This window comes from Diadema antillarum, unplaced genomic scaffold (assembly GCF_040938485.1).
Source record: "Diadema antillarum isolate AM-2024a unplaced genomic scaffold, OU_Dant_1.0 seq00000326_RagTag, whole genome shotgun sequence".
NCBI classification, from domain to species: domain Eukaryota; kingdom Metazoa; phylum Echinodermata; class Echinoidea; order Diadematoida; family Diadematidae; genus Diadema; species Diadema antillarum.
Genome location: NW_027271344.1, coordinates 2,040,985 through 2,068,131, shown reverse-complemented (window position 1 = coordinate 2,068,131; position 27,147 = coordinate 2,040,985). Strand labels below are relative to the sequence as shown.

Sequence of the window (27,147 nt, the reverse complement as noted above, 5' to 3'; positions counted from 1 at the left end):
GAAATTACCAAAGCACTGGTTGCTCCTATATCCTCAGAACTGCAGAAGGTTGTCAATTACATAATTGTATTTGCATGCATGCACACAGTATGTAGTGTAGCGCGTGCAGGCACTAGGCCATGTCACCAGTGCAGTGTGTGTATAGTTCTATGGGAAACTCACGCTGCGGATCGTCTGCTGCCCTCCAGCTCTCTCAGCATGCATGCCAAAGAGATTTTTCTCCTGCATCACCCACAGAACTTTCACCTCCCTGGTAGAAAGCCACCGGTAGAAGCATGCGATTGACTCTCTTGAAAGAGAAGCGCGCGGGCGGTACATACGAAGATGCTGGTACTGTACCGGTACGGTTGCATGCATGCAGTGCATGCTATACGCTTGTGTGTCTCAATAAAGACAATAATTATAATACTCAGTACAGGCACTTTTGAAGCGAGTTAGACGTGAAGTGGTTCCAACGATCCTGTGAGAAGATGGATTCTTTCACCAAGTGTTGCCAAAAAACCCCACGATACGTCGTTGTTGTATGTGCCGAGTGGTTGTCAGGTAACTATTAAGTGTTTACAACTGCCCCCATATCATACAGACATAAATTTATATCAGTCCGGGAAGCGTTTTTTTTTTAAGACGGCACAGATTGGGGCATGGCGCGTGTTAAACGTATGGGAAAAACGTTGGGTTAGGGTTTTTGGTTATGGTTAGGGTTAGGGTTGGGGTTAGGATTAGGGTTAGGGTTAGGGTCTGATGGTTAGGGTTAGGATTAGGATTAGGGTTAGGTTTAGGGATAGGGTCCCCGATAGATTTTTAGTTTCCCCAATCTGCGCCGTCTAAAAAAAAACACGCGTCCGGGAAACCCGCTCATGAGGACCGCTCCCGCGTACGAGGACTGCCCCGCCTCATGAGGACCGCCCCCATGCCTCATGAGGCCCGGGGGGAAGGAACGCCTCATGAGGCTCCCCTATTCACTTCTATTCATCTCACATCTGACGTATTGACCGATTCGGGTTCGTTGAGGGCAGCAGACATTTTACGGCACAGGGCGCAGCCATAGTGGGTGTATCAGCCGACCCCCCCTGCCTCCCCCACCCCGGGGCAACATGTTTATCACGCACTTGTAACAAAGGTTCGCGCACTAAGCAAGCATTCACGCACTCAGTACAAGACGCCCATTGGCTAAAGCAGTTTTTCATTCTGCGCGCGTGCTAATGTAGGAAGAGGGGTGGGGGAGTGCGGAAGGGGGGTCTGCTGATACACCCACTATGGCTGCGCCCATGCCAAAAATACACATTGCGCGTTACAGAATCGGTCAATAAATTGTCGCAACTTTGCACGGTGATTTTTGTTACACACACATGTCTACTATTAAATACTATCCATGATGAAAAGAAGAAAAAATCCTATCTGTTTTTTTTTTCAAAAATCGAGTTTAATCAACCGATGCAGAACACCCATTAAAACACGTAAAAGACGTGTGCGGGTGACCGGTGATGTTCCCATACTGCTGTAAATACACTCTTTCTTCATACCTTGAAAATTACTCAATGCATAAACTTATAACAGGGTCAGTCAGAAGTCAAAGTAACAATCCTCAATTCCCAAATATGGGTACCTGCACTGTTAGACAATAAGCCAGTTCGTAATAGCTCATGTACGCCTTGGTGCAAATGACCTTTCTTTTTTCTCAGTTGGTTAGGCACTTCACTCGTTTTAAAGCGGTATAATTAATGCATAAGCTTGCCCGACATACCAATTCTATGGAATTCGTTGTTCAAACAAAGCATGAACTTGTGTTTAGACCAGGTATGGTAACCAGAATAGTCCGTCAGTAGACACTTTAGCGGGCATCTACCGGTAATTCATTGTTTCGTATGGAATGCAATAACAACCTTTTTATTTTGACTATATCCAAATACCAGGCTTGCTATCAGGTGGATGTGCTGGCAAGCACTATTTAGAAAAGGATCACATGAATAATCATCACATCACAGATGCTTATGTCAGTGAATTAATAAACCACAATGCCTGTTGGTACAAATGACCTTTCTCTGCTCATGCGCAAAGTGGAATTACGAACTGGTCTATTATAGCAAACCCAGTTTGAGGAAAGTGAACATTCAAGACATTTCTGACAAAGGTCTGTCATATCAATATTTTGCCAGTTATGTAAAATTGTCATCACACATTGTGACGACATTGTACTATACAACTATTGGGAGAATCATGCATTATGGCGGAGGCATCAGTCTGTGGTTTTTTTTGCTCTTTCAAGTTTATTTTTTTCCACAAATTTCATCTTCTGCAAATTTGTGAATGGTTCTAAACCCAAAATTATCCATTTTACGCTAAAGAAAGAATGAAAAAAAAAGTCTACAAATTTTTTTTCATCTCATCGACTCATCGTAATTGTGTTTGGGCCGTGCTATGTTTTATAGCATACATTGCATGCTAGCTACCTTCTTGGCTCATTTGCATAGGTAGCAGTTTGTAGAGCGCTATGCTAGCTAGCTACCGTACTGGCCGTGGCGCAGGGCAGCGCGACTGCCAAGAGGGCTACTTTTGCAGCATCCGTTACCAGCTGTCATGGCACCAAAACTGTTTGGAGTTCAGTTGCCAGCATCTCACTGGAAGGTACTTTTTTTGAGCTGTTTGCAAATTTTTAACAAAGGCTGCATTTATCATCTTTCCCCTGTTTGAAACAGCTTTCAAAAGCTGTTTCCAAAGCCCTTCAGAAACGGCTTCCAAAATAGTTTCGTTTATCAGCTCACCGCGAATACGAAACTGGCCTTGTCACTTCACAGCTCCATTGCACAATTTGACCCGAGGAGAAGGGGTAATATACTGTAACGCAGTACAAAGCCATTTCAAAAGAGCTTTGAGTTTATCTTGCTTCAAAGGGCAAACCTGTTTCTGAAAGCACAAATTTGCGGCTTTCGAAAAGGCTTTCCGAACCCCATGATCAAAACAGCTTTGCGTTTATCAACTCGTAAAGATTCCTTCAAAGCCGTTTGGAAAACCTGTTTCTGCTGAGAAAAAGAGTTGATAAACACACCCAAAGATGAACGTTGTGTTTGTCAGGGAGTGTTTCTGCCTCGCCTACTGGGCCCTGGCAAGACGTAAATTTGACTGAATCCCTTAGAGTTTTGAGTGCATTAAACTTGCACCACGTCCTGTACAAAGTTGCACAAGAACTCGAAGTATTGCCAGAAGGATGAGTGTACAAGATACCCTGCCAAAGTTACAAAATTACATGGGTAAAAAGGGTACATGTATTTAAAAACAAAAAACAAAAAACGACCTACCGACCCTCGTGGGTTTTGACAATTAAGGGCAAACAACCATTTTTTTTTTTTTTGCCTAATGTTAATGTTGCTGTTGAGTGTTGCGCAGAGTGAGGGAGGAGGTTTAAGTAATGTCTAACATCGATTACCATTAAGTCGCCAGACATTCACATTCACATTAGCTGGGGCAATGGATTTTCATCGCTCTCGAAAGACATTCCTAATTCACCTTTTTCCTCCATAAAAACACAAATACACATTGTAATTGTAATCCAAATGTATTTTACCATGATATGTAACAGGTCACAAAACCATTTTTAATGCGAGAATGTTTTTGATTTTGAGTGGATTTCAGGTGGCAGATTAACAAAGTTTTTCAAATGCGATGATGCACAATGCATCCTACATTGAAGTGTGTGTATAACACACGCTCTAGTAATACGTGGCGCGCTATGGGCGGCGAACTAATTCACTGTCTATTGTTAGTTTGCCAATCCAGGAGTGCATAGGAAAACACGCCAGTGGCGACTATATGGTAACTGACGTTACAGCTAAGAAGTATAAGAGCAATGAAGAGATAGAGTTCCAACTGGCTGTAGATCCTAAATCCAACAGTTGTCAGTTTTGTAATGATGATTGATGTAGATAGTTTACAAAAGAATTCCACATGTGCATTTGTGCCTTTGATGATCAGGGTTCGATGTAGCTGCGACCAGCCCGAACGCGAAGCGCTTCCACAGTAGAATTTAGTCTAACTGTGTGAAGGAGCGCCCTGGGGGTAGGTTCGATGCTGCATGCTATCTTGCTGAGTAATCTAAGTATCATATTGAATGTGAACATAGTTTACATGTAAATGTTGGTTATGTTTTGCTTGTTTATTTATTAAATGAAATGACATCTCACCTAACATGTAATGATACAGCTTAATATAACAAAAGTCAGTCTCATCCAGAAATGTATGCAAAGTGTAAATCAGAGCTGTTAAAATGTGAAAGTGTTTAAAACTGTACCCCCCCCCCCCAAAAAAAAAAAAACACTTTCATCACTTTTCCACATAATTCTGATAAATAAAACTGAAATTGAATAATCTTTGTATTAAATGAAATTATTTATTATAAGATGTATCAGATTAGTGCCCGGGCATGCCCAGTTGAGTAATTTTCTTTTTTTGTGCAAATTTCTGTTCGTGCATTCCTGTGTCTTTTACCAAAAATATCACCTATCTTTTATAAGTAGGGATTGTGAGAAGTAATTAGGTCCTACCATCACAAAGACATGGCTTCCTTAGAAAGTGGATGGTGATTATCGAATGAGACTCGAGTCAATTGTCTTCCTATAGGGCCTATCTGCACACATGCTTCAAACTTTTTTGAGTGGCAGCATGGAACTTGGGTTCAAAGGAAATGAGACAGATGTGATTTCATTTTCTTGAACCTCCTTGGGAAAGATAAATGCCTTATCATGAGTTTGCTCTCAACCAATTGTTTAATTAGGATGTGGCTCATCGTATAAATAGATCTACCCATATCGTCCTGACACGCTTACTCCTGAGTCCTTAGTCCTCCTACATGGAGGATTTAGGGTTATTAGGGTGAGGGCTTGTTGTGACGTAGAGTACAAAGCTGCATGCTGCCGGAGGGAGTGAAGCATGAGGGGGGTGTCCCCTTCCCATGGCAAAGAGCAGTTTAACATTAAATATTTTTAAGCTGTAAATCATGCAGTTGGTTGCGTACTGAATATAATATTTTGGCTTATTCTGATAGATAAAGTGTGTCACATCCAGTCTAGAAATATGACTTTGTGATGGTGTGAGGCATGACAAAAGGCTTGTCAGGTGTGTGAGCTTGAGAACAGACCTGTAGGGGTTGAGCCATTAAAAGTCCCATAAGGGTGGAGCCATTAAAAGTCCTCAATATCAATTTCGCAGTCATAAATTTAGTGACTGTTGGAAATGGGTAACAAATTTCTGATTTAACAAAAGTCCATTTTAATAAACTTAAAAGTGATAATTATTGTGTATTGGTCAAATTGTTTCCATGAATATGTCAGCAGTATCATGATATGATAGGCTCAGTACATATTTATGATATTGTGTGATAGGGCTAAAGGTGTCCCTATAAAAGTAGTAAATAGTATTTCACTGTGCAAATATACTAATTATGTAATTGTCTGCAAGCCTTTGTTTTATTTTGATTTTAGGTTAATTGTGTTAAGTTTTAATGAAAAAATCTAGCCATTTAATTTGCTAGACAAGAAGTCCTCACACTGCACTGGAAACATTTTCATGAGGGCTCGGCATCCAGATGAAACAAATTGATGTAGTTTGACAGAAGATCTAGTAGGGTGTATTCTCAATTTTCTTTTGCGCAGAGGAAGACGTATCCCTCCTGCAGAGAATTACATCGCCTATTTTCAAGCATGGCGCTGCCTGCAAATCTATGCCTAGAGGGTGTCGTCATGGCAACATGCCAGGGAGCAGCCGTCAGAGCAGCATCACAAGTGATGAGAACCTCTTGCATCCTGGTCAACAGAGTGGCTGGATTAGTATCATCGCCCCCAAGTACCATGGAGCGGAGAGCACGGATGCTGTATTCACGTCCGGCTGGCGGAGGGTGCCTCCACATGGCAGTGGAAGGAATGTCCATGGAGAGGGCCCTGAGGAGAGGAGTAGACATGATGAAACTGATACCAGTTGTATTGCTTTCGCTCTCACTGTAGAACAATTTGACAAGGAGCGCAAAACTATCGAGCCTCTGCCAGCCAGCAAAATGAGGTTAGAATTTCTTACTGAATGAAACTGTGTCAGACACTTGTTCACTAGCCATATGTATATCTTGGGGAAAAAACAAAACACCCTTAGACATTAAGTGTTTATTTATCAAAGTCAATGAAAGGGTAATTTTTTCTTCTATTTTTGTAATTTTGCAGTCAAAAATTATATTATTATATTAAAAGGTTGACGTCTTTAGGAATGATGTGAAATGAGAATGTGAATAATTTGGAAGATTCTCCTTGTCTGTTGACTTCGCAGAGAATATGCTGGAATGGTTGCTTCAGAATTGGATAGACTGGCAGATGAACTTCCAGCTGGTGGTGAGTAATGTGAACCATGTTTATCTGCCTCTTTGGATGCTTTCCTCCCACTTGACTTGTTTCAATAGATATGATGAGGATGGTTGTCCTGATTAATGTCAAGTCTTACATAGATATCTAAAAGAGAGATTCTTATGTAATCACAAAAAAAAACATGTTTCATTTTTAATGTTGTACCACTGATAAATCATATCTGTCATTAAAGAGTCGCTAGCTAACAAACTAGTACACTTGATTTCCTCAAATCATTTTCTCTGTAATATAAAATGATTATATGATCGTCAATACCATCTTCTCTTGTAACACCATCCATGACAGATACAGCATAGTGTTATTGCCCATTTTCATTATCTTTACAGCACTACACCAAAGAATAGTTGGGCTTCTGATATAACAAGGGATTATTTTTATTTTAGTGAAGATAATGTGAGCAATGCAAGTGTACTTGATATGAAATGTCAAACCCCATTTCTTGTCGTTTTCCTGTTTGGGGAGAAATATAGAGAGATATCATGTAGCATCCTGGAGCTCTCAGAGTGCCAAGTCATCTTTCAGTGGGTTACAAATCTGTGTAATTTAGTAGGTACATTGATTGATAATGGATGATTGACACAAACCTCAATGTCATCGTTTCAAAGGGTTCTTGCTGGATGTGGTTTGGCTGATGCCCACAAGCACAGACTTCCCCCTCCTCGAGGCCGAAGACGTGTATCTGTTTTCTGTCCTTCGGCGCCTGGAGGTGTGGCACGGCGCAAGGCTGACCACTGTCCTAGGTCAGGGAGTAGAGGGTGACAACCACCCCTCTCTGGCCCTCTGGAAGAAATTCCTTGACCTCCAGGTCATACAGAAGAGCGGAAATAATACTGGATCAGAAGAAATCCTCTCAAATTCAGCATCTCTTGCATGGCACGGCCAAATCCAATACCTTTCAAGCAGGGTAAGTATTCCTCTATAGATGATATAATGCATTGAATATTTCTTTCACAGTACCCTTTAATTCTTAGATTGTTATGCTGACAGAAAAACATGGCATGAAGCTGTCTGTACTGATTCCATATGCAATTTCATTCAATCTATTGATGTAATCTGTAAAAGCGTGTTTTCAAAAGCATTCTCGTACAAGGTGGAATTCAATGTGAAACAATAGAAGGCTCCTAAGTCATGTATTGTGTGTAAAAAGGTTCCATTGATCATACCTCAAGTTTCAGATTTTAGTGATTTATTTGTTGTCATGTTTGTGTATATCCAGGGGACATCCTTTCTTCCCTGGCCAGATTTCTGCATGCACCAACTGCGGGAGAGTAACCACATAACAGGGCCACTCATTGAAATGGTCCAGCCCAAGAGTGAAGGCAAGCAGGAGATGGATGACAGCCAGCAATCCACAGAGAGCTCACAGCCACTGTTTCATGATCTAAGGGTAAGTCTTATCCTTTCAAAATACAGTAAACCTCGCATGAGTCGAAGCTCTCGGGACTGAAAAAAATGCGTCGACTTAAGTGAACTTCGACTCTCGCGAGAGTCGATTTTTTTTCGACTCACAGTTAACGTGTATACACGTGTAGTACATTTGCATGCATGCATGTATGTGTGTGTGTGCGTGTGTGTGCGCGCGTCCGTGTGTGTGTTTGCATTCAAATTGTTTTGTCTATTCTATGAAGATAATGTTCTTATTTTGTTCTACATTGAACGTGGAATTTGTATCAGCAAACATGAATTTTATTGATAATTTTTTTGTTTGCAGATTGGATGTGCGTTTAGTGAACAAATAAAAATCAGATGAAGTGAATGTGAAGTTGCGTGTACTCGATCATTCCGATCATTGTCCCATTCTTCAAAATATCCAAATTTCAAAGATCTATCAGATGAAATCATCAGTCAAAACAAGTCACACTATTCACCTGAATTTAGCTTTTTCCCATGTTTTGATAAAGACAGAAATTACGAATTCCCATATCACAAAACAAACAGTACACAGTAGCTTGGTTTCTTTCTTCGCCGACTCGGCTTTAATACAACAGTTACCCATACTGCTAGGGCTAGCAAGCAAAATCTGTACATTTACATGTAAGCACACACAACGCGAGCTCTAAAATATGGAAATGGGTGGGACAAAGGCGTGGATTACAAATGTACACAGGGCACCCATAACTAAAAGGTTTGAAACAAAAAAAAAGTAAATTTGCATGTAAGCATACTGCGACGTACGTTACCTTACAAATTTAATAGCAGGAAAACATGTACCGCACGCGTAATAGGCGTGGTTTCTGGTTTACGATGGAAATTTTGGAGCATGTAAATGAATGCCCCGAGACCCCTCGATCGAGATGTGGGCGGAACGTAGGCATTGCTTCATAACGTTTAACACAATGAGACCAGGGAGGTGAGACACCTCCCTTAGCTGATGAGACCTAGTAAATGAAGCACGTGTACATGTAGCTACATAGCTACGTGTACATGATTTGAACATGTCCCTTTTTGTAAGCACAAAGCCATGCCTTCGTTCCGCCCGCGTTTCAAGCACATGTTGCAGTATGTGGTACCTTCCTCTCCTATTTTATGATTGGATCACATCACTCGCACGCGCCAACATTTCCAGTAGTAAACCACACCTACTTATTCTCCTGCCATTTAATTGGTGTGTGCATGCTACAGTGAAAAGTTACAGATCGAAAATAAGAAAGGGAGAAAAACTACCGTGTGACATAGGGGTAGCGTGACTAAGACTTTACCTGTGGATAGAGTGAATTATTTTGGTGGTTGTACTAGTGTAATCAGAAAATTACGTGTTTGTCTAGCAAAGAATGAAAGTTCAAAACATCGTCGAGCATTGGTTTGTGGCTTGTATAATGGAATTACAATTTACTAGTAGGATGTTTTTGTCTTTGTTTGTATACTGTATTCTGGCCATTTACAAAGCAATAATTTAACCATTTTGGCCTACTAAAGTGTAACCTATTTTTCATTTAATTCCTACTTGGAATCCAAATACAGTTGTACGTATCTTGCCATATAGTGCGATATACTGAACACTGCATACATGCATAAACATTCATAACACAAATTGTTCCATCTGGAGTTAAGATCATTTTAAGACAATGTAAATTATTTATCTTGGTAAATTCAGAGATGTGAACATTTTCTTTTCGTGGATACGTTCGCTTAATTACTTATCTAAACTATCTAAACGGGCAAGGTCTTCAATAATGCTTTCCAGAAGACATTATTTACATCATCATATTAAGAATAATCACAAATGTCAGTTACCATATTATACTAGAAGAAATCCACAGTTAGCTGCTGAAACCAGGCACTTAAAGAAAATACATGGAGTGCTTGCATAGAAACCAAATGTAACCAAAAGCTATTTAAAAACGACTTGGTTGTTTAAAAGTTTTTGGAAACAAAATTTGATGTACGATCTTCATTTTGCTAGGAACTTTGTAGGATTTCAATATTTGATAGAAACCAGCTTGCCAGTAACTCAAGGATCTTATGTTGGACTACGTGTATGCAATAACCGAATTCCGCCCATGTTTTCCGGAAATTCCCGTCATTGTCCAACGACGATAGATCCTAATTTATTTATAAAGATATGTGATCAAATTCGAGGCATATCATTTAAATCACTCGACATACAATTATATGCAAAGTGACCTTTTAACGTGAATATTAACTAAACGAAAAAGGACTTATTGCAGCAATCAAAAGGGCCACTGAGTACTCCGTACTGTCTTGAAAATTGCATGAGACACAAAACTGTTATACATGATGTCACGCACATGTACTTATAATATAGCCATGAAGTAATGATCAATATTACTTTACACTTTTGAATATAAAATGTGAATGCACGTGAAAATGAAATGAAGAAGGCAAGCTTGAATGTTGCGTCATGGCCAGAGAAAATATTCGTCGATTAACACTAAAACTTATACTAAAAATAGATTGACAGTTTTAGTAATTATCCTGACATGAATTCCGAAAGTTACATCAGTTTATATCATTCTTCAAAAGCTTCCCCCGATAGACTCGATTATTTCATTACTCCTTAGCCTTAAAAAAGTCAGTGATTGTGGATTGTTTCCTCTGTTGGGTGGGTCTGCTCATTAGAAAAGATTCATATCTGTCTACAAGTATGGCAAGATTGTCAGGGACTTGTTCAAAAATGTTATATTGCCTGATGATGTCCAGGGCTTGGCACACTTGACCCATCGTCGGTGGCTTTTTTGGTTCATTTTGTTCATGTTCGCTGTTGGGTTCACCATCCTCCTCAGTCTCGCTCTCCTCATCTTTACTTTTAGAAGCATGAGCCATTTCTACGATTTGTTCATCCGTGAGTACATCCGTGCACTCCTCAACTGCATCAATGTCGACGTATTGGTCGATGGTGGGAACCGGAAACAGGTCTGCTAACCTCTCCCAGATGCCTCGAAAAGCTGATGCGGGTTCCGTGATGTCATTCATTTCACCATCCGGCATTTCGGTGTCATTTGTTTCATCACCAGGCATTTCAGTAACATTTAGCTCATCATCCGGCACCTCAGCTTGATCGGGGGCATCTCCATGTGGTCGTGGGGTAACAAACCCCACTTTCGCATACACATTAGAGATGGTTTGTGATGACACTTTGTCCCACGCAAGCTTGACTGCACTCACAGCATCAAGCAAGTCCCACTTGAACTGTGCTTCTTCTTCAGCAGCTTTGAGCCTGCGGAAGGCGAGAATGTGGCGATAATGCAGCTTCATGTTCTTGATGATGCCACCATCCATAGGCTGGGTGATGCTCGTGGTATTGGGAGGTAAGAAGACGACCTCGATGTTTTCCAGCTCCACTTTAGGGTGAGCTGGACAGTTGTCCACGATCATTGCTATTTTTCTACCTTCCATACTCCGGTCCAGTTTCCTAAGCCATGTCTCGAATAAGGCGCCGGTCATCCACGCTCTTTTATTAGCTTCGTAAGCTACGGGTAGATGGTTGACATTCTTGAAGGCTCGTGGACGCTTGCTCTTGCCGATGACAAGAAGTGGAATTTTGTCACTTCCGTCCATGTTTGCACACACGAGAACAGTGATCCTGTTTTTTTGCTGCTTGCTTCCATGGTAAGATGTTCCGACGAATCCCAGTGATTTTTCTGGCAGCATTTTCCAGAATAGCCCGGTTTCATCACAGTTATAAATGTCTTTGGCCTCATAGCGATGTAAAATATCGGAGAGTTTCCCCTCTTTCCAACTCTGTACTACTTCGTCATCAACCCCACCAGCTTCTCCTGCCTTCAGTATTTTTCCGATTCCGTACCTCTTCTTGAACCGATCAATCCAGCTTACTGAAGGAACTGCGTCATGCCCAAACTCCTTGGCAAAGTACTTTGCTTTTTCAAAGAGCATCTCTCCATCCAGATGCAGCTCAGGCAAAGAGACCTTTTGTCGGAACCATGTGATCAATGCTAGATCCACGTCGTCGAAAGTCACCTGCTTCATTCTCTTGATTCCTTTCCGAGCATCACTTGGGTTTTCCACTGCTTGCATGATTTTCTCTCGATTTTTTATCACGTCTGACAATGTATTGCTCTTCATGTTGAACTTCGCAGCAATGTCTTTTTTCTTCCAGGTGGGATTCTCATCCATGAACTTGAGGATAGAGTACTTTTCTTCATATGATTTGACGTTTAATTTTCGTTTCGTTGCCATATTGAGAGTTAAAAAGAGACAGCTCAAGACAATGCAAGATACCCAAATGAGTATGGCAGTGGTCGAAAAATGCCTTGGATATTTGAGCATAGGGCGTGGCCGGAGTCCCCTTTTCTCCTCTTACCGATTAACCGAAAATTCTAAATTAATGTGACAACCCTTAATTCCGTAATCTTCATGTGTGTTCTAACCTTGGAAAGAAAAGGAGAGCCCACTACATGAATTTTGTGAACAAAATATCATTGTACAGGTTGTACTGTTTTATTGATATTGAAGATGTGTTTTTTTTTTTATCAAACTATAATAAAGTTTCCAACTTATAAGAAAAAATAGATCAGTTAATGAATTTAATTATGATTTGTTCAATTATAAGCCTAAATTGTATCAAACAAATACTGTAATAATTCTATCTTAAAATTCTCATATTTAGGGGGTAGTTCATTGTGTAGTTCATGTAATTACTTGCTAAGAAAAAAAAAACCATGTAAATACAAAATTCAGGTTAATTGATTGCCCTTACCATACCTCCAACTTCGAGAAACCAAGGAGTTATGATAACTCAGCAATGCAATACTCGTAGTTAAACGTAGCTCTGAGAATGTTTGCTCTATTATTAAATGTCGCAATGTGCATGTGCTATGTCTAAGGTGCAACATAGGTAACCATTGCTGGCAGACATTCTCTCAGCTGCGTGCTTTCATTGCTGTCAACCCTCAGACAAAACACTCTCCCTGGTCCATCCCACCTCCATTGAACAAAACTATACAGCCAGCCGGTCATGCACAAACAAGCTCCGCCCACTTGGCCCGTCACTAAAATAATAAAGCAGCGATTGGCTCAACCAAGGAGTTCTGGCTTGACATAACTAATGACATGGATAAAGTATGGATGTGCTGTGTGTATGTATACATACATGCGAATGTATTCGACATGGACGTGCGAAGTGGTACGGTGTAAGATATTGAGTGTGCATGCTTACCTGCAGCAGGTCAGGGACGGGGTTCTGCGACATGGCGATTTTTTTTTTTGTTCTCCTCTAATGTAATGAGAATGCCAGACAAATTTTCTTCGGCTCAAGTGATGTAAACTACGTGTATCTTGTACAAAAGGGACCGAATGTTTTACTTCGACACAGCCGAAATTCGACTCTCGTACTTCGGCTTATCCACATATTTCTTAGAAGAAATACATAGGGAAAAATCGGGACTTTTTATTTTGCTTCGAGTTAAGTGATTTTCGACTCACTCGACGTCGACTTATCCGAGGTTTACTGTATGTACTCTTGACAGTGTAGTAAATACAGTACTCTCCGCATAATCGGGTAGGCTTGGGCAGAGCGTTTCTTACCCGATTAAGCGGAGTACCCGATTAACAGAAGAGCACGTCTCATTCACAATTGACACACACAATGTGTATGTACATGCATTGTACACTGCACCAAACACCTACACTGACATGCTTACGATAACACGCGTGCTTGCACGGCACATTATACACACTTTACACTTGCTTAGTCACGAGCAATAATTTACACTCTTTTTATGGACAAATATGTCTTCAGAAAACTTTGTCGTTTGACTATAGACTCCTCGCTTACACAAAGGCGCTTTCCGAAATGAGCACGTCTCTTTGCGTGCACTAGTCATGCAGAACGTCGGGTTGCTTTTTGAGAAGTGACTGGGGAAAAGCAGAATTATGGAGCTGGTGCATGGCCTGATTTTCGTTGCAAACTTCTCGTATTTTGAATGTTGTTGCGGAGCAAGGGAGGAGCGCAAACTGTGTGTTCAACTACTGTCTGTCTATGCAGCTGTGAGTGCCAGCTATATATATGTGTTATGTTCGTTTACGTGTGGCAAGTCGGTACTGGTACTTGTGTTTTCATGTTTAATCACTCCCCAAATGATCGGCCTTTTCTGCAAATTAAGCAGAGAATGCGATTAGCCGTGTAAAATTTGACATTCCTGATTTCTGAAGTGTTATATCTGCGATAAAATGTGGGTAGAAATTAGACAAGAGGAAAATTGTTTACCCGTTTATGCGGAGAAGCAACCTGATTATCAGGTAATTTTAATGTGCATTGGAACTGTTTTTGACATTACTACCCAATTAAGCGGAGTACCCGTTTAAGCGATACCCGATTACGCGGGGAGTACTGTACAGCTATTACACCTTTATTCTACAGTTAGTATGTTTCAGAGTGAAAAAAATGGCATTACCTCCCAAAGTGAATGCAATGAAGTAAATCTACTTCCTTACAGGTGTTTCAACATTATGACGGAAATCCTCTTGACGTACCTCATGTGCCCAATAAAAGATAACGTATTTCATATTGCACAGTTTTAATTGTTCTAATTACAGTATTTTCTGAATTGTGTGAACAAGCAATAGTAATACAAAAAATGCTAATATTGCTATTGTGATAAAAAATCTCTGTGAAAAATGTGTTTGTTTTTTCTTGAAAATTTCTCTTGAAATTTGGCACATGTGACCACTATAGTATATAGATGTGCAAACTTAATCTTTTGTCAGTGTTGAACAATGTGTTGCCATGGTAACAGTATGTTTTGAATGAAAATCATACAAAAATTTAGATTCAGTCAACTCAGTTTTAGAGCATTTGGCTTCAAATTTGGCACCTGTTACCACTACATTACGTAGATGTGCAAAATTTAGCTTTTGTCATTGTTGAAAAATATGTTGCCATAGTAACAGTATATTTTGAACGAAACTGATACAATAATGTGAATTCAACTAAGTCCCTCAGCCTTTGAGCATTTGGCTTGAAATTTGGCACATGTGACGGCTATGATATATAGTTGTGCAAACTTCTTTTTTTTCTTAATGTCTAACATTGTGTTGCCATGATAACACCATTTGTAATGAAAATCATTGAAATTGTCTATTTATCTTGCTCACTCAGTTTTTGAGCACTTGACTTGAGATGGGGCACATGTGACTAACAGTGAGCAAAATACATTTATTCATTGTTGAACAGTGCAATGCCATGGTAGCAATCTTTCCCCCATTAAAAAGTAGCAAAATAAATCCTGGTTGAGCTAATTCCCTCAGTTGTAGGTGGGGGTATTAATCACAATGAGTGATAATTGTAGTTTTTACATATTAACCCTAACTAGGCAGGGGGCCTCAACGTTTCGCGCGATGTATTGCTATCGCAAGAAGCTATCGCTGCGACGTTTCACAACTTTTTTTTTTTCGAGTCTCCCGCATCTTTTGACACCAAATTTGTGATGCCTGGGTGCGCGGTTCCGAAGTTGCACATAAATATGCACATGCATGTCAGACCAAAAATTGCTCAAAAACGTGAATTTGTGTACAATTTCTATGCAAACTGTGTTTACAGGCAAATTTCATAAAAGCATGATTATTTTGGGGTTTTATTGATTCAAATCAATTGATAACATATTTTCCTGTTCGGAACAATGTCGCGGACAAATTTCATCGAAAAAACAATGAAAAACATAAAGTCGAAAAAACAGAAATACATAAGAAATTCAAAAACAATAAAATACTTAGGAAATTTTTTCTGATTGCGCAATTTTTGGGGAGCCCCCCTCCCCCCCCCCCCTCCCCCGCTATCATCTCCCTAAATAGCCCGGCCTAGTTAGGGTTAAAATGCATGGAACGCACAAGTCTTTCTCTGTTTTGCTCTTTAGAACCTGCTTGATTTTGATATGTAAATATTTGCAGTCATGAGATCTTTAAGTCACTTACAACATGAACTGTGATCTACTTTGCAGCCCGGACTCATCGTTGATCAGACTATGGAGTTCATTGACCAGTGCGACATGGACAAGATTCCATCGTGGTTCATGCTCCCAGGAAAATTTGAGTTGTATCCTTGTCTTGCCAATTAAATGATTTGTTCTTTGAGAGGGGGTGGGGGGGATAAACAGAGTAAACCACATTCTCATTTTGGCAAAAACAAGAAATGATTTGTCAGAAAAATAGTAATGTTTGAAAAAGCGCTAGTCCTCTGGTGGAAGAATTAAGCAATCCAATTGAAATGATTCAGTCACATTTCTTTCAACAAGAGTGAATCTTTTGTTTTGTGTCGTGCCATACCATGTATCATGTGACGTGTCATGCTATAACACAATTTCCAAATTATTCTATACATGTTTTGAAGAAAGTGCTTTAAAAAAAAAATAGAATATTTAGTGCAGTTGTGGTACAAAATCAACAGTCATCATGCTCAACGTATAGAGGTCATAAGTGGCTTCATTATGCCTAATGAGTCTATCCTATATGTTTATTTACAAACTAGTTAACTACTTTCTGAGCAAAGTGTTCATTAAGTTTTGAAAGGTATTAAAAGGTTTTATAGATGGAAAAGGGCCACAGAGAGCCATGTTCAAGCCTTGACCCAAGATCTACTACTAGACGGGTGAAAGACAGGCAGAAGAAGCTAGACTTTTCACGCTCTTTGTACATGTTAAGGTACATCGCCCACCAGCTGCCAGCTGAGGGTAAGGGGTTCATCTGCCAGCTGAGCTGCTTGGAGTTGGACGGGCCACCACCCACAGCCGCCTCCCAGGGCCGCAGCTCTGAGGCCTGGAAGGAAGCTGTTATTAGTGACCCAATCAATCCAGCAGGTACAGTATGAGACTGGCTAGTGGTGTGGCAAGCATGTGATGATGGGTGAAATCATTTTAAGATGATGGAAGCATCATGTAGAGATGCCAACCAATACGATAATATGATATCACCTCTTGAAAGTACAACTTTTCATCTTTTGAATAAAAAAAAAAAAAAATGAAGCTGATATACAACTGTAAACTACAGAGAACTGTGGAAAACTGCATCATCAAAAGTGTACTAACCTTTGCTCAATTCCTGCAACCCCTTCAAAAATGTTGAAAACTAGCCTAAATGAACAGGAAATATGCACATCTTTACAATATTCTCATCAACATTGATAAGTAGCAACGTTTTGCTTGCCCGTTCTTACCAGGGAAACATTTTTTTTTTCTGACATTTTACTGGCACAGAGCCAATGGGCTAGTGGTGGCATCAAGATTTCATGAAAATCTGATTTTCCTCTCAAATATCTGATTGTTTATAGGAAATTCTGTCTGGTTTTGTGGGGTTTTTTTATGTCAAGAAGTTGGCATCTCTGATCATGATCGGTTAAAATGATGCTCTACATGTATAATGCAAATTCTGTTTAGAATAAGTGTACATAGATGGATTCTGTCGTGTGCCTCAGCCATGATATATGATTTTGTGCATTGCAGATGTTTATGTGGCTCAAACATCTGAAGACTGATCTGCTGAAGTGCTTATTACCTTCTTGTTTAATCTATTTAGTTTGCATGTGAACGGTGTTTTACTGTTCAGTTTTGACTAAGGTTTCCCATTATTATCACACCGAAACAGTAAATCTCAGTGATATGATCATATTCATGATCGGTGTATCTTGTCTCACTTTTGTGCATGTAGTTCCTGGCTTGCACCTGAAAGGAACCAAACACACCTTCTTCTTTCTGGTCCACGGAGACAGGAGAGGGCGCTGTATTGCTCTGCCACTTGTGCCTCCCCTCATGCTGAATGGTGCAGCCCATGCCATGCTGGCAAGTCATGACACAGAAGAACAGTCCACTCAAGGCAGAGGTGAAAAAAATCTTACCTATGCTTTGTGAAATACCCATGTTATCCACAGCAGTACTCAGTTTTCATGTAAGCTGCCCTTTCCCCTTCATGCCTTAAAAGATGAGTACCCCAGGTATATTGATTAGTATCTTGTGCTGTTAGTTTAAGTGATGATTTTTTTTTTCACAAATGGTACCAATGGATTCAATGCTGCACCTTCCATGAGCAGATGATCTATTTGAATCTATCAGATGAACTGTCACATTTGATATGGCTCTGAGAAGAGAGTAATGTATTCGCCATTTTATTTAGCGAACTATTTTTTTTTTTGCAAATTGGGACTTCCCAACTATTGAGCAATTGGTTGAAATTGCCATTATGGAGTACAGCAGTGGACATAGAAATGTACACAATTAGTGAATTGCATCTGACTTGCAAAATTGTGAAAATGAAATCCCAGCAAATATATAGCATACTCAGCATCTTGTTTGTGTGGAGTCAGCTGTGCTGAGGTGGGCCCAATTCCTGTGAGGCACCAACAGGCTGTTCCCAGCTGAGAACTACTAGCTAGTTCACAATGACGGCACTGTACCAAGCTCTCATTTTAGTTTGTTCTTGATTGACACCCTTCTGCTTCTTCTTCTTCTCTAGATGCTCCCCAGTCTGCCAGTGAAGTCCTGGCTACTCTTCCCAACATCAGTGGGCGTCAGCTGCGGGCAGAAGAGGAGGACCTAGCCAGGATGCAGATCAAGGCTTTGGTCATGGTCATTGGTTAGTATTTTGGGCTAGTTAAGGCCTCTTAAAACGTTTTTTGCAGTTTCTGCCCTCATGATTTCTTTTTGTTTGTTTGTTTGTTTGTTTGTTTGTTTGTTTGTTTTAGACAGTGTGGCACATACATTAAGATAAGTCATCAATATGCTATGGTGTGCAACCTCTTTTTTGACAAATTATGTAATAAATGTATAGTTTATCAACGCACAGGATGTATATCACGTAGAATACAAATCACACTCCTGGCCTTTCTTGAGCATTTGACTTTTATTTGCTTAGCGCCATTCATAGAGATTTGACATGTTGAATTTCCACAACCGGTCGTGGGTTTCAGCCAATCGAGATACAATAAAATGCAAGCGCGTGCGCTTTAATACTCATTGGTAAAATGTACTGAAGACAGAACAGTCGTAAGCCTACTCGTAAGGTTAGGTTGTGTAGGGTGCGTTGGCAGGTCGTACGACTGGGTCTTATGGTCTTAAGGTCGTATAGTCACGAGTCGTATAGTGTGTGGCAGGCTTAAGACTTATTGCTGTGATGAAGTATAAACCAAAAATATCAACATTTCTGTTTTGAATAGGAGTTTTTTCAAGTGACTGCATTTTGCATAGAGTTTCAGGCTTCCTATGCAGTGATAGAAACCCTTAGTGCACGTTGGGATGTTAATTTTGGGAAAGCCAGAGCACATGAAAAAATTTCTTAAGTCAGGAGTAAAAGCTCAAGACTTTGATTGAAAAGGGGAAAAAAAACATACTGTTGAGTGGGAATTCGGCTTTTTGATGTTTCACAAGGTCAGTATCACTTTTGAATTTGTGAAAGAGATCAAGAAATTTTGATTTACAACTGCATAAAGCTGTAATTGGGATGTGCCTTTGAATAATCACTTCTTACTCATTGGCTGTCTTCAGTTGCCACAGTGATCATTAGCTCCAGAAAATAACTGTGGATATGAAGACTCTTTGAGGCAAATATTTTTGGAGTTAAAATGACATACCTAAATTGGAAAATTGCATTTACTCTTGTGTATTTTTTTTTTGTTGTACTTCTGCATTTCAGAAAAGATCAAGTCAGAAGGACACGACATACACTTCTCACCAGCTCATATGATCTTCATCTTCAACTACATGAGGAAGGTTTATTACGAAGGGCATGACATGAATGACGCACCTAGTGCCGAAGCAAATCCTTCTCAGCCAATAGAGCAGGCCCCGGATGAACGAAATACAGCAGGTGGAAGTGGAGGAGAGGCTACAGCGGAGACAGATGAGCAGTCGGAGACGGATGAGCACTCTGGGTCAGAGGTCAGGGGAAAACCAGGAGGGGATGGAGGAGGAGATAATGATGAGGAGGAGGAAATGCCTAGCGAAGCAGAGATGCTCTCAGTAAACCATCTCAGACACATTCCAACAGGTATCTTCGTACCAGATACTGGCAGAACAAAATATGATCACATCAATGACATTTTAGAGTGTTGATGTGTTACCTGTAGTGTTCCACGAGAATCAAAGTATGTTATATTGTATGTTGTATTTTATGTTATTTTATTGCATTGAAGGATGTTCAAGTGTTTCAGGGTAGACCAATAAAGGAGCAGGCAGTAAAGAACAAACAAGAAAAGTAACAGAGATGAAAGATGTTTTTTGTCTTGTTGATGCTGCAGAAGCCAAATTTGTCTGTGGGGAATCAGGGGACGAGATTCATTTGACACCAGAAATAGGTAACTGGTCAAACACAGAGTGTCATCTTTACATGGAGTGTCTCGGTGTACAATTTATAAGTATTTTTGGGAATTAATCTATTATGTTAAATTACATGACCAGCAATTATTACACATGTTGATATTGTCTAGCTGCAGTGTAAGGTGTCCTGTGGCATTGATGTAAACAATCTCCCATGGACTGGGAAAATCAATGCTCTATCCTTAATCTCTATACTGACCTGCAATAATAGAAGACCAGCACATTGTCTCAGGATTGCAATCATTTGCTATTAAGTTTCATGATGTATTGCTTAAGTATTGCACTTTATGCACAATTGGAACATGCTTGTGTTCATTTGTAATTGCCCTTTTTTCAGTGTGACTTTTACGAAAACTTTCAAGTTTCAAGCAAGTTGGAGATTAAGACTCCATTATTAGAACTACTACCTTCTCCTGTCCTTATAATCCAGAATTGGATCAGAACCCGTCCCAGTGGGTAGAACGACAAGCTCTGCAAAACCAGGAGTCCATTGCCAACCGGCTGCGACGATTGGGATCAACAGACATGATGCTGGCTGGTATAGCAGTGCCACCACGCGACGACAACAGTAAGTACGATCAACGCAATGATCTACTGATTGTATCTGCCTTTTAAGTAGGCTGTATTCACAGACCGATGACAGAGGAACTCTTTTGATTTAATACTGACTTCATCCTAGTGTATCTAGTTACTAAAAAGTCCATCATTTCGTGGATGATGCTGATCAGGATGTTACATGTCTGCATCAAAAAAAATTGATTTACCGATTAGAGATTAAACATTAAAGGCAAAAATGCTCCATGATATGTCAAAATTTCATGTTATAAATGGCTGCCTTTGTGACTAGGATGCCAAGGCAATCAAAAGTGTATAATCTTATTCATTCATTCATTCATTTTATTTTCACCTGGGGGGGGGGGGGGAAGGAAGCAAAACAAATACTGCAACTGTTCATAAAACATTAAAACAGTACTATTTAATGCATTGAAATAGTGATGAATTATAGACACAGCACACACTTACAATCACAAATGCAATTACATGTATTTCAATGAGGAATTAGCAGAGACAGTTGGTCTTGCTAAGGTGCAGTGATAGCTGAAAATATTTACGTAACTTCAAAAGTAGTCTTTAATCTACCAAGAACAAAAGACGTACATTCAACAAAGGCAAACTTTTGTATTCTGGGGTGAAACACGATGTGTATAGTAATATGGTGGAAAAACATGTCTTTATTGAAGAGAAAGGGTCTTATGCAAAGTCTACAAGAAGAATCAGTAATGTATTGCTTTATCGGATTTTAGCACTGGTTGTATGTTTTAGAATTTCTATCATAAAGTGTGATGGTTAAAATGGGGAATGTGTTGATGGTTAAACTTGTCTGGTATTGTGGTTTTAATGGAAGAGTTTTTGGCAACATATTATCTATGTATGGAAACCTACAGGTACCTAGGAGAGGTTTATTCATCTGAATGATGTGCATTGTGTTTCTTTTACATCATTGTCTACATGCATTATCAAGCCATCACATTGAGTGCAAAGGAGTTCCTGAAACATTTCAAGCCGAATGGTCAGCCAAGACGGAGTGACCTGGTTCTGGGCCGACCAGCAGGGGTCAAGCAAAGCCCAAGGACGCGGTCGGGTGCATCTGATCACCAACCGAGTGGACTGTCAATGACAGAACTGATGGAAGCTGACTTTAAGAAAGCAATCAAGATGCGATATCATGGCATTTAGTGAGTACTGATGCACTGTGGTAGGGATCTATGAATATATTTGTTAATAGTATCACAGGCTTTAATGAGAAATAGGCTTTAATGAGAATTTAAGCATGTCAGACTTGGCTTTCTAAAAGCACTTTTCAGTCACTTGTTAAATAAAGGCAATTAAAATTCTACTTGGTCAAGTGATGGTGTTGGTTCCAAAACTTACTTGTCTAGTATTTGTGGTGGGTCATTTTTCCCCATGTCTCAACAAACAATCTTTTATGAAATAACAAAAATGCTGTGAGGTGGACCTGGCCAACATTGATATCTAGCTTTGATGATGTAATACCCATTTATGTCCTCATTATATTCACTTCAAATGAAATGTCAGGTTCGAAAGCCCTCTTCCATCTCCCCACCCCCAACCCCCAAAATAAAGAAGAATGCCCAATTTGCTACTGAGTACATCTGTAACTGAACCCTGCTTGATGAAATACTGGTATGTATTTTGTTGTTTTAAAACAACACTTTGCCCCCGTAAGAGCCACTTGCAATGTTGAGTCTTTCACTCATCTTCATCCGCCTACAGCTACTGCATAGATGCCCAAGATGCTCAGGGTTTAGACCGGCGTCTGGTTCGCCTGCAGCAGCGGTGTGTGCGTCATGAAATGGCCAGCTCCTTCACCTCCCATCGCCAGCCCACCATTGCCATAGGGTCCAAGCGCCCACGCTGTGACTCTGATGGAGATCGTAAGGTACACCTTGAGTCTGATTACCTTTCTTTCTTTGCTTCAGACAGTGAGCCCAAATTGTCACAGAATTTTAGGATTGACTTCATCCCGTTCCCTACAAGACAGCTGGTGCAAAAGTCTTGAACGACTGTGAAATCATTTCACTCATCCACACAAGACGAGCCTTAGATTGAATTATTGCTTAAAGTTTACTCTTCAAGATTGTGTGGAGAATGGGATACTTAATATTGCCAACATACTGCATGTTCTGTGTTGTAGAGTCACAAAGAGTATGGTCAGTATTAGTAACAGTAGTTATATGGGTTATTGGCACTGTTATTACAATTTGTACAATGTTTCAAATGCACACTCTGACATGAATACCATCGTAAATTGCAGTATCAATTTTAATTCTATAATGGTAACAATGCTAACGAGCTGTCAGTTTGTGTTTAGTTGAAGTTGATATTTGAAGTCACTATGATATTAATTGATTAATTTTGGACCAGGCTAAGGTCAGGAAGGTTTCCCCTTCATCAGCTGCAAGGAAGCTTTCAGTCGGCAGTCGGCAGTTCACCCCTAGGAAGAGTGCGTCATCCAGGGCCAAGGCAACAACTACACCCCGGAAGGGCGCAGGTTCAACACCCAGGCAGAGTACCACCCCTCGATCGAGACGAAAACGAGCCAGGAGGTCAACTGCAGGGGGGCTCACCCCAAAGAGGTGCTCTTCATTATGATGAATACAATTGTGTAGTGCTTTTAGCATTTTTGTCAAGATCATATTTGGATGTGACTATGTATTTGTCTTCTTTTAGTTTTTGTGTTCTTTGACAGGTGAGGCGATTTTGTGGTTTATAGGTTAAAGAGTGCATCAGAAGTAGTTGTAAAGCTTATATCAAATTCTGAAGTACATTTGGTTAGATCGGATCACTATCTGATTTAAAATAAAATGAATTTTAAAGAACAGAAAATGAGACATGCAAATTTGAATATGAAGCTCGGCTGACAGCCACATTGTCATAGGAGAGTAATCACTGTCAGGACCATTTGCAGATCTGTTACAACACTGTAATAATTTCGTCAGCCATGGTATGTATAAGCTATTTTTGATATGCAAATCTGTATACCATTTTCATATCATCAAATGTGTTGGACAATTAGACATTAAAATTAGCAGGTGATAGTTCACTTGCCTAGTCAGGACTTGTCCAGACACAGCTGTTTGTCGATGGTATAATGAAGATACTTTTCTTTCACAAAAATAATATAAAGTGGCTTCAGTGATGATGTTTGAAATGGTATGCCTTTCATTTCATAATTTGTTATTCTTATTATTAACAGTATAAAGCAATAAGAATGATCAGGTCTTTGAGTTTACGCTGTTTATTTCATATTACCTCAGGTATAGCAAATTAACATTGTGGATTATGAACACCTCTTTCATGCGATCAGCTTAAGTAGACGTAGGCCTCTACATGATAATATTCCTTTTGAACTATTACCCCACATTTACCAAACAGCATCCAAGTACGTGTATGTCTTACTCTTTTCCCTCCCACCAAGACCAAAGAGGACTGCTACCCCAAGTAAATCTGCCCCTGAGGTGCTGGTGTCCCCCCGCAGATCTGCAAGGAAACTAAGCAAGGACCAGCTGGGACTACCCTCCACCTCTACAGCTTCCTCGTCCACCCGTGCTTCTCTGATCATAGCAGCCACCAAGTCTTCCTCTGCACCCGCCCCACTGCCTGTAGAGACTCGCCAGCCAACATCCAAGAGGTTGGAGAGAGGTGCAAAGGATGACTCGTCCAGCAGAAGGTCAAGTTCGACGTCAGAATCACGATCAGAGAAACACAAGAGGGTGAGCTACAGAAGACAGGAATAAAATGGCCTTTGACCCCTTAGTAGAGGAAAATGCTGTCACACACCCTTAACTCATCAGTATTGATGCGATATTCATCCAAGTGTCGTATAGTGAATGAAGAATATTGTGTGAAGCTGCAAAAAATTAGGTCTGCAGTAAAACAAAAATAAATTTATTAATCATAAAAAAGTATGTATCTGAATAGTTGCCTTCCGATGCTGTAGCACTATAAAGCTGATGAGAAAAAGTGACCAATGTGCCATGTGGCATGTAATACCGTACAAGGTCCCAATATCTTTTTTCTTCCCCAACCTAAATTGCACATTGATGCCGAATTATGTAAAGCATGGTGATGTTGGAAAAAAAAAAAAAAAAAACACCTTCAATAAAAGCCAATGATATCAGCATTACACCATAGTGTGTGTTTGTGTGTGTCTTGCCTGTAATCTGACAGAAGCTGCGCTCTATAGTGGAAGAATCGCTGAAAGCAAGGGGAATCTCTCCAGGCCATGCCTGCTTCAAACAATGTGTCACCAGGCTCTACACTCAAACCAAGATGTATGTCAAGGTAAGAGAGGGTTTTTAGGTTATCTGTCTGCATGGCCTTTACTTATTCTGAACATTTTTTACACTCATCCACACCAGTCTATCCAGTTGATGTTCTTTGAAGTTGAAGGAGATACTGCCTTCGTCCTGGAATTAGTGCACGCATTCAGTCTGGTTTGAATCTTCTTAGCTGCTGGATTGGTTGTTTTTACTGGAAATTTAATACCTAGCATTACTACCATTGAAATCAACCGAACAAACTGCTTGTCATTCAGGATTGGGGATGACTGGGGGAAGTATTGATGTCATTATGTTCTTTGTTCCAAAAGTGATTTTGTTTACTACCTTTTGATTAAATATGGGACAATGATCATCACATTGTAATCAGCCCAAGAGGTGGTGATATATATTAAAAACCATCTTGTCAAAACATCTTTTGTACAAGAGAAATCTGCCTGGGGTATGTTTTTGTTGATTGTCTCTCTTTTTTATATATAGTCTTACAGATTTGTGTGAAAGTTAATTCACAAAGCAATCTTTGAAGTTTATGATTTATGTCTTCATACTCTGGTGTGAGCGATTTTTAATTGAAAATTAGAAATGTACAAAATTTGACTTAAAATCAACTTTCTGCAGGATCTGAAGACGTCCAAGGGGCTCTATGAGGAAATGAGGAAGATTTCTGAGGCAAATGCTGATTTTGTCATCAGCTTTGAGCTAAAGAGAGTGACTCCAAAGACCCAGAGCTAGCACTTTGGTGGAAGATTCGATGCTAACCAGAGCCTGTCCAGTCGGTGGGAATGCCCACACACCCACAACTCCTGTGGTATGCTTGATCCGTGTCCCTGCTGCCAACCCTGTGCTGTGATGGTGCAGCAAGTTCCCTCTTCGTCAGCAGCACAGACAGAATGAATTTCGTATGGTGCAATATGATGGCAGTTCTTGCCTAGCTGATCTTTTCCTTACTTAGTTACAGAGCCCTGATGACATCTTGGAAGTCAAAAAGCCTTCAAATACACAATATACGTGTATCACTGTAATAGCATCATACGATGCCATAATGCTGTGTGTGTATCGTGTGACTAACTGCATATGTACATGATGTGTTCTGGCTCCCATGACATACGAGCATCTAAATTTCAAACTCAGACAAAAGCAGCTCCATGAATACATGGCGGCAGTGATGGCACATTCAGATATATTTTAAAATCCTCATTACAAATATGATGGTGATGTTATCAGGAGACAAACTCACTTCGACTTCTACAGCAAATGCATCTTTTTCAAGCATTCTTTCTGTCTTGTCCAAAGAATTTCAGACACCAGGGCCCAAATTCTCAAAAGTGGTGGAAATTGAGACCATTTTTTTTTTGTTCAGAAGAAATTTGCATAAACCATGGTCTGAATTTAAACCACTTTCATGAATTTGGGCCTATGAAATACTTTTGTGTCACACTGGCATGAGAATAGTGTTGTATTCTTCTTGACATTTCTTGACATGAACCTTCCCCACATGCATTTGTATCAGCATATCTTAGATTTGATGATCTGTGCATGTTGTTTGAGTAGGCTAATTCATGTTTTTATGAGTGCAAATCATACTCCATCACCTTTCTGTGTTGCTCCGTCCATCACATGCCCTCATCACTGCAGATGTGAAAAACATAGTGGTATTCAGCCAGACAAGAAGTTGTTGCTGACGTTTTTCAGGTGAAACACAGTGCTGTTTTACATCTTACTACATCTTGTTATCCCTCACTGTGGGAATGTGTAGCCAAAGTAAAAGCAATCAGTTCTTGTAAGAGGGACCATCTGGTCAGTGGTTAGTTCAAAAGTCCAATATTTTTGTATGTGGCTTCAAGATTGTTCTTGTTAAAGTAATTCACATGTTGATTTCCATGGGAAGTCATTCTTTTTTTTAAGCCAAGTATCTCTTTGGTAATTTTCTTCCATTTACTTTACTAGTCCTCTATTGACAGAGGTACAACAGTGGATTACTTAAGAGATTGTAAAAAGTTTTTCTGAGGAATCCCCAGGCAATGCAAGATTATTGTCACCAGGAAGGGAAGATATAACTCCAGTCCCAAGCCACAAGTCCTTAGGGTCAGTAATTTTGTCCTTCAG

At 40.0% G+C, this 27,147-nt stretch overlaps 2 protein-coding genes across 2 annotated transcripts; one reads left to right on the top strand and one right to left on the bottom strand.

The window, feature by feature from the left end:
- The first annotated feature begins 434 nt into the window (after positions 1–434).
- Positions 435–27,075, top strand: LOC139730693 (mdm2-binding protein-like). The gene is made up of 17 exons (XM_071641562.1): positions 435–543; positions 5,646–6,048; positions 6,307–6,368; positions 7,007–7,305; positions 7,618–7,788; positions 15,818–15,912; positions 16,461–16,672; positions 17,520–17,690; positions 18,321–18,440; positions 19,497–19,850; positions 20,610–20,747; positions 21,702–21,915; positions 22,475–22,640; positions 23,126–23,337; positions 24,180–24,474; positions 24,932–25,045; positions 25,660–27,075. Exons 1-17 carry the CDS (start codon positions 471–473, stop codon positions 25,771–25,773), a joined length of 3,213 nt encoding a protein of 1,070 aa, XP_071497663.1. The 5' UTR covers positions 435–470; the 3' UTR covers positions 25,774–27,075.
- On the bottom strand, positions 10,413–12,059 carry LOC139730670 (tigger transposable element-derived protein 4-like). The gene has a single exon (XM_071641529.1). The coding sequence runs from the start codon at positions 12,057–12,059 to the stop codon at positions 10,413–10,415; it is 1,647 nt and encodes a 548-aa protein (XP_071497630.1).
- Positions 27,076–27,147: the final 72 nt, after the last annotated feature.

Excerpts from the sequence above, each read along its gene's own strand:
- LOC139730693 (XM_071641562.1), top strand. The coding sequence starts at position 471 with ATGGATTCTTTCACCAAGTGTTGCCAAAAAACCCCACGATACGTCGTT. Across the intron at positions 17,691-18,320 it reads ACAGTCCACTCAAGGCAGAG|ATGCTCCCCAGTCTGCCAGT; the intron begins GTGAAAAAAATC and ends CTTCTTCTCTAG. Across the intron at positions 22,641-23,125 it reads ACTCTGATGGAGATCGTAAG|GCTAAGGTCAGGAAGGTTTC; the intron begins GTACACCTTGAG and ends ATTTTGGACCAG.
- LOC139730670 (XM_071641529.1), bottom strand. The coding sequence starts at position 12,059 with ATGGCAACGAAACGAAAATTAAACGTCAAATCATATGAAGAAAAGTAC.